This window comes from Cottoperca gobio, chromosome 6 (assembly GCF_900634415.1).
Source record: "Cottoperca gobio chromosome 6, fCotGob3.1, whole genome shotgun sequence".
Lineage (NCBI taxonomy): Eukaryota > Metazoa > Chordata > Actinopteri > Perciformes > Bovichtidae > Cottoperca > Cottoperca gobio.
The window spans coordinates 25,932,225-25,939,642 of NC_041360.1; the positions used below are offsets into that span (position 1 = coordinate 25,932,225).

Below are 7,418 nucleotides of genomic sequence, written 5' to 3' on the forward strand. Positions count from 1 at the left end.
TGTCACTGTCACTTTGTGAGGAAACATAAACGCCGTGTTGAGTCTTCGCCAGCTTCGGTGCAAATGAGCTGAACATCCAGAGCAACTGCTGACACTGAACTCAAGATGATTATGGTTATTAGCTAAAGTACAGGAGCTAACTGATGTCTGTGGGTTGCAGAATGACAGGTGTTTGGTTTCTGTATGTTTAAGACATATTGAATGATGAGGAGTTTATTTTATAAAGAGGTTATAGGATACACAGATTGAGAAAGTGAACTCTTTAAATGTGGTTGTATGAAAACAGTGGAAGGAAACAAACTGTCATTACTTTCTGATTTAACCTTCATTGACAACAACATATTCTCTTTTTTTCACCTTCTCAGGTTTGTGTTTAGAGGATTTAGAAGAAAAAAGACTCCGGCAGGAAACTAAGATCTGTGAGGCTGTTTAATTCCTCGGCTGTCAATCATCATAATACGATAATAACAGTCAGAAGGACTAAGCTGAGTCAGCTGCAGCTCTGCCAGAGTCACAAACACTCCTGAGGAGATCTAAAGGCTGTGAAATATGGTACAGATGGTCATCGTCCACAGAGGCTGGATCCTAAGGACTCTGGGGATCCTCTCACTTTTCATATAGCGCCACCTAAAGGTCAAGTTTGCCAAATATCTTCCAATTCTTCCAATAGATGTCAAGACATTTCACTCAAAGCCATAAATGTTGTCTTCATGGTGGTGATAGAGGAAGGGGATCATTGGGGTTCATCCTCTGGGAACCATGAATGTTTGTACAAAGGTTTGTCCCAATCCACCCCAGTATACAGTATGTATGTGTATGTGTATATATATACATATATATTCATTGGATCACTAAAGTCATTAGGGTTCACCCTCTTGGGAAAATGTTTGTACCAAAATGTATTGCAATTCCTCCAATAGTTGTTGAGATATTTGAGTCATTTCCATTCATGCTCCAAGTTTGCTACTAAAGTGACTTCATCCAACACTTTCTCATTATATACAACAATCAGTACATACTCAGGAGTCATTACGGGATGTCTTTAATCAGGTTCTTCAGCAGGATTGTTCTGAGGAAGACCAACATCAAAAGCAGTCAGCAGGGAGGAAGTCAAAACCCACAATCAAGAACTCAAATTATTAAAATAATAACTTTTTGTGTCCACCAGCACAGTGATTAAAATGCATACTACAAAATACAAAATACACACAGTGATGAATCTTCATAATTATGGTAAAAAAAAAACATTCTAATTCATCAGAAACCAGTTTAAAGATGCAGTTCCTCCCATTTCTACTCAATGATGCTAAATAAAACTCTGACTGTTGAAGTGAATGAGAAAACCCCCGACTTTGGTCTGCAAGTTCAAAGTCAAGAGATAATTAGAATTTTATTAAAGATGTTGTCTCTCGGGTGTGATTGGTTCTCTCTCAGCTCCAGGCTTCAGAATGTCCCTCTCCTCACTTGTCATCTGTATTAGCACACGAGGTTACAGTACCAGAAACACGTTTAATGTGAAGAATTCACATGTGCTTTTCATTTTTGGACGATTTTCATAGAAATGAAGTGAAAACCAACGACTGCCGGGAAGGGAGGGAAGGTTAGAGAGCTCTGAGTGCAGTTATGTGTCACTACTTCAAAAACAACAAAGCCAGGAGTGAAGAAATGTTCTTCCTGAGTGGACCTGACACTTCCCTCTCTGGGTGGAGTGTTTGGCGGTTCATCAGTCCCCCGTCCTCTGAGGAGCTGAAAACCACTAAAAACTTGCTTAATTGTGTTTTTGCTGGACCAACCCTCCATATTGGTATCCGTTATAAAATATTCTGAGTCACTGGGATTTATGTGCCCGGCAGAGGTTCACCAGAAGGTGATTTCCTTAGTAGAAAAGTTACATTTAGATGGTAAGTGTTTACACAGACAAGAAGCCCAGTGTAGCAATAATCCAGTCTCCATGCAGCCAGCAGCAACAATGAATGGCACAATATCTCAAATCTGTCGTGAAAAGTAGTCAGGTCAGTGTATTTCCATAGTATTAATACCGTCAGTACATGATGCTAATAAGGATACTTCACTGTCATCGTACAACACAGGGTTGTCCAACCAAATGCAGTTATTGTCTCGACATAAGAAAAACTAGTAAAAAGCAGGAAACTATTGTTTGGACGATGAGTTCAGGAGCCTGAAGCTGCTCTGGAAGGTTGCTGGATTGACTCCGGGAGCAGGAAGCTTAAATTATTACATTTATATCAAATGTCCTGTCTGCGTCATGGCGGAAGCTGCCCCTGTCCATGACGTCTGTGCAGACCACACAGGTCGTATGTGCATTATCTGGACATGTGAGTCACCTGCTATATAAACACTCACTTCTTTTATACATCTCATCTTTTAAAGGTTCCTTGTGCAAAGGTTTTGCATTGCTTTGTTCTCCCCCGATGCACTCACCTCCTCCATGAAACCACTAACTGTGATTACACAAACCAGATGCAAAGTCTAGCGGTGTTGTTAGGTTTTATGTTTTATGTTCAGCTAGGCTAACCACCTCCTGACATCAGCTCTGTGGAACTCTCACTCTCAGAAACACAGAGAATAAGTGTATTTTCTTTTCCTTCAAAGCTGTGCATTTGCAGGAATTCATTCAGTAAAATGAGGTCAACACAACTGTAGATCTTCCAGCCATCACTTACTGGGCTCAGTTTAAATGACAGATAAATATATAAACAAACAGAGTAAACATTAATAGCATGAAGCTCTGTGATCCTCCTGCAGCAGCAGCAGTTTAGTGTTGAAACTCTAAAGCTGGTAAACACCTTCATTTATAATCAGCTGACTTCAGCTCTTTCTGTAATCCTCAGTTTACTTTGTGACAGTTCATGAACCTCCGGGTGGAACGGCAGCTTCTCCTTCCTCCTCGTCAGCCAACACAGTTGTTGACACTCGGCCGTCCCTCCCTCTCCCGTGGGACAAACAGAGACTATTGTTAAACTGTTTTGTCATGTGACCCGTCCCGCCGCAGCTCGCTGTGACTCATTTAACTGACTGCACCATCACCACCCAACTACAGATTCAGTCAGCTGATGAAGTGCTGGCTCAGAATGTCAGTCATTATCCTAAACTAAACTAAAAGTTTGTAAACGGACTGAACCGTCTTGTTTTTGTTGATTTATTCCTTGTTTTCTGAGGTTTTTGGAGAAGATTAATGCTTATTATGCTTCTGCTGTAGGGAATGAACTCCTGATCACAGTCTTTCTCTGATGATCTGAGACAGACAGACATTCACAGCTTTTAAATTAGAGTCATTAATAACATAACCTGCATGTCTTTGAACTGTGGAGGAAGCTAACCCATGCTAACACGCTAACACGCAAACTCCACACAGAAGGCTCCGAGCCGAGCACCTTCTTTCTGTGCGGCGACAGTGCAACCCCTGCACCGCCCTGCAGACTTCTTTTGTATATAAACATTGATGAGCGGTAATTATTTTAGTTATCTCTTTTATTGAAGTTGTAAAGACACTGAAGCATAATTAGCATCATTGTGTTGGAGCACTCCTCCCCTCTGAGAAGTGTGTAGCTTGCAGTTACATTGGATTCAATACAAACGTGTCCAGTTTTCATTAAATCAACAAACAGAACCAGAGTATTTCAGAGTGAAGACTTGGGATTGCAGATATAGGTGACCTTTGACCTTTGATGCATCCCTTACTGTGTGTAGGTGTTCAGCCCTGAGTGGAAGGAGCTTGCAAGGTGCTCACAGTTAAAGTGCTGAACCTTTGTGTAAAAAGGAGCCAGTAGAAAATTACTTCCTGGTCTGTTTTATGATTCTGTCTATCTGGGGGTAGATATAGTTTCTATATATCAGTAAGTAAAGGCTGACAGAGTTGCAGAAGATTCTGTTAAACGTATTAAAGTTAAACGTAAAGCTCTGAGTTGCACTATGAGACATAAATAAAACTGATCCATGCACGATTAACAATGACCTGCTTTGTTTTTGACTGTATAAAAGTTCTGTTGTTTTTGTAGCCTTCGAAACAAATGTTAGAGGAGCTGCAGGACAGGGATCAGGACAGGGATCAGGAGAGGGATCAGGACAGGGATGTTGTACAATGTTCTGCTTAAGTGGCAGAAAGCGGATGATTTATTGTCAGAAATGATGGTTGGTGCAGTGATTTGAACGGAGAACTGACAGAACTGTATTTGTTGTTTGTTTGTAGAGAGAAGTTGGAGGTTTTCCTATTCATTTCAATACAGTTTTCTTGTGGACATTAGAGGACCTTCCGCTTGTCACACTCACAGTCATGGTGTCTACAGTATCAGACACTTGATTATCAGACAGAGTCCCAGGAACAGGATGATACACAGACAGGAGAAATGGAGGGAAATGAGGAGCAGGAGAGGGACGGCGGGCTGAGGTGGGGTAGGTGGTGGAGGAGGAGCGGCTGGAGACTGGGGCATCTCACAGTAAACACCTGTCCAGCCCTGGTAGCACTGGCAGGTGAACTTGTGCTTCATGTCAAGGATGTCGTGGTTGTTGAGGTGGCCGCTGACGTGATAGCGGGGGCCCCTGGGAGCCGGGTTGCGGTGGATGTGGAAGAAGCGCGGATTCAGGTGCAGGTAAGCGCCCGAGTCCAGGCTCTTGCGGACGCACCTGCCGTTCTTCTTGCATAGCGCTTTGCTGCACAGCTTGGCGGCGGAGGTGACGTTGATGACATAATGTCCCAGAGGACCGTCGATGTACCTTTTTATTGTCAGGCAGTTACTCTTCAGGAGACACAAACACCCTTAATAGTCAAATTAAATAACTCAAAAACATGAAAACAAATGTCTAAATAAGGGAGAAGGTTAGGATTGCTGACAGTTTGTAGGACTCAAGTGAGAACAAGCTCCTGTCCACCATTTCTGTTGTGTCATAGTATGTTTGAAAAGTATCTTGTCAGGGATGATTACATGACAGATTCTTCTTCTAGATTTACTGCCTCGTCTGCTGGAAACACCAACAGAGATTCTGACCACTTTCACACATAAATCACTTTGTCTCCTGGTGTTTGACTGTCAGAGTTTGGTCAGGGAAAAACTATTTTTGGAAACATTTGGTTCCAGAAGAGAGAATAATGATGTTAGAAATGATGAAGCCTTGTTTTATGCACAGTGACTACATTAAGATGTGTTGTTCCCGAATGCTTTATGGCTTTTTTTAAGTAATGTAAAACTATAATGTACTATGCAATCAGGTTAAGGCTGCTCTTTTGATTAGATTTTAAGTTTGAGTTTAAGCTTTAGGTGTTGAATTTAGTATTGAAACTTATTTTATAACCTTTTTTATGCATGTCGGCAAATAAACACCAACTTTGCACCACTTTAATCAGTTCTCATCAGTTTGAGCAACAATTTTAGTTTTTTTTACCTGTGTTCGTGCGTACTCTGATGATCCCCAGAGGATGACACCGGACGCTCCTAAGACGGCGCTCTCCCCGATGGTGTGAACCAGGTCGCTCTGAAACATGATGACAGGGGAATTTTTAGCCTAGTCAACACCTGAATCCAATTATAACTGTTTAGTTTCTATTGCACATATAATAATCCAAATGCTTCATTCCCTCTGTTACACTTTTGCATAATCGATAAATGCTCTCAGGGCTACAAACACACTGAGAAGTGTCTGGGAAAGCATCTTTAAGCTACATGCTAACTATACTGACGTTGCTCAAGTTCAAGGTTGAATCGTAAAGATTTGTGTACAAGAACTGAAAACCTTACCTCTGAAAGAACCACAAAGGTGTAGGCATAGAAAGGTCTGGAGTAGACAAACACTGGCAATGTGAAGTCTGTACGGGCGATAGACGCGATCCTCATGGCTTCCTTGACTCGATAGTGGACGAACTTAACAGTGTTGGAGGAGGACTTAAGCTCATAGTCCAGGTAGATGGACGGGTAGAGGGCAGAGCTCTCCTTCCAAAGCCACATCAGATGGTCGTTGCGTACATGCTCAACGTTGGGGCATTCGCCGGTGTACCTTTGCGGGTGCTGCTTATAGCCATAGTTGTAGCAGTCTGGGAAGAGGTAAAACCCCCAAAGCCCGTCCGGCCTGCGACCTTCAGCCAGGGCCAAGGTCAGGTTCATGAAGGCCTGTCCAGCACTCTCGAAACCTTCCTTCGCTTCCTTCTCCACCTTGCTCTCCGGCCAGTTAGGGTGAAGTTTCCGGATCTGTTCCTTGGACTTGTTGCGGTAGATGTCCTTGGCGCCCCAGTTTCGGACCCACTGAGGCCTCCAGTTCTCCCAGTCGATAACACCCAGGCCTCGAAAATCCTTGTGGGGGATTAGCTTGTCGATGTCTGCCCGGGCCTTGCTCAGATGTTTGGAGATGCTCTGGTTCTGCGGCAGTCCACCGTTGATAGGGACCCCAGAGTTGGAGTAGTATGGGTAGTATCCCAAGTGGCTGTGGTAGAATATTGTGACGTTTGGTCCGCTCAGGGTTTCGTTGAGGTTCGCTACGATGTCGAAAACGCTGAGGTCCAGGTCCACCTTGAATCGGAGGCGGCAAGACTCAGTGGGAGCGTTCCACACTACTACAAAAGGCCGATGAGGGATCAGCGGTGCCTGGGCCGGCTTCATCTGCTCCCCCCGTACTTGGAGCTTTACTCCAACACCAACCCACAGGGCCAGTGCCAAGAGACAGAGTCCCATCAGCGCCATGGCCCCTTATTCCACATGGAGCAATTAGTGGTCCTACACAGGCAGAGGAGAGAATTTACATGTTTGGAAACACATTATGAGCTTCAGTGAGCAGAGATAATCAGCCATGCCTGTGAGAGGACACATGAGGGATGATCACTGAAGTGAAAGCTTCAAATTTCACAACACAACAGAACACAAAGCTCCCTTGTTCTCAGGGGGAGCAGGACTGTGATGAAAAGGATGCAGGTTCAAATCCCAAAGCAGCAGACAGTGTGGACATGATACGCTTTCCCTTCTCGCCTTATTTTTACTTACTGAAACTCAAACTAGTAACTTATTCCACAGTCAGACGGTCCTACTTTGAGCTCTACAATTTGTTAAAAACATCTCAGGTATAATGCTGCTTTGATGAAGAACCCATCTACTGCAGCTATTAAGATTTTATGAGAGAAATGTGCACTTCTCAGCTTCTCTGGTGGCAGGGAAGAAATTCAAAATGTGGACGTCATCTTCCCACATAGAAATACATCCATGAAAATGTTAACAAACGTGTTTCCTGCTGTACATATTTCCTAAATCATTAAGATTCTTCTTTTAGATTTACTGCTGCGTCTGCTGTAAACAGGATGTAAAACAATCCACAGACACCAACAGATATTCTGACCACTTTCACACATAAATCAGAGGCTTTGTCTCCTGGTGTTTGACAGTCTGAGTTTGGTCAGGAACACATATCACTATTTTTGG

The 7,418-nt window shown here is 43.2% G+C and overlaps 1 protein-coding gene across 1 annotated transcript; it reads right to left on the reverse strand.

The window, feature by feature from the left end:
* Positions 1-4,301: 4,301 nt before the first annotated feature.
* hyal6 (hyaluronoglucosaminidase 6) lies at positions 4,302-6,608 on the reverse strand. The gene is made up of 3 exons (XM_029433089.1): positions 5,754-6,608; positions 5,401-5,490; positions 4,302-4,757 (listed from the first exon to the last, which is right to left on the reverse strand). The coding sequence occupies exons 1-3, from the start codon at positions 6,606-6,608 to the stop codon at positions 4,302-4,304; spliced, it is 1,401 nt and encodes a 466-aa protein (XP_029288949.1).
* Positions 6,609-7,418: the final 810 nt, after the last annotated feature.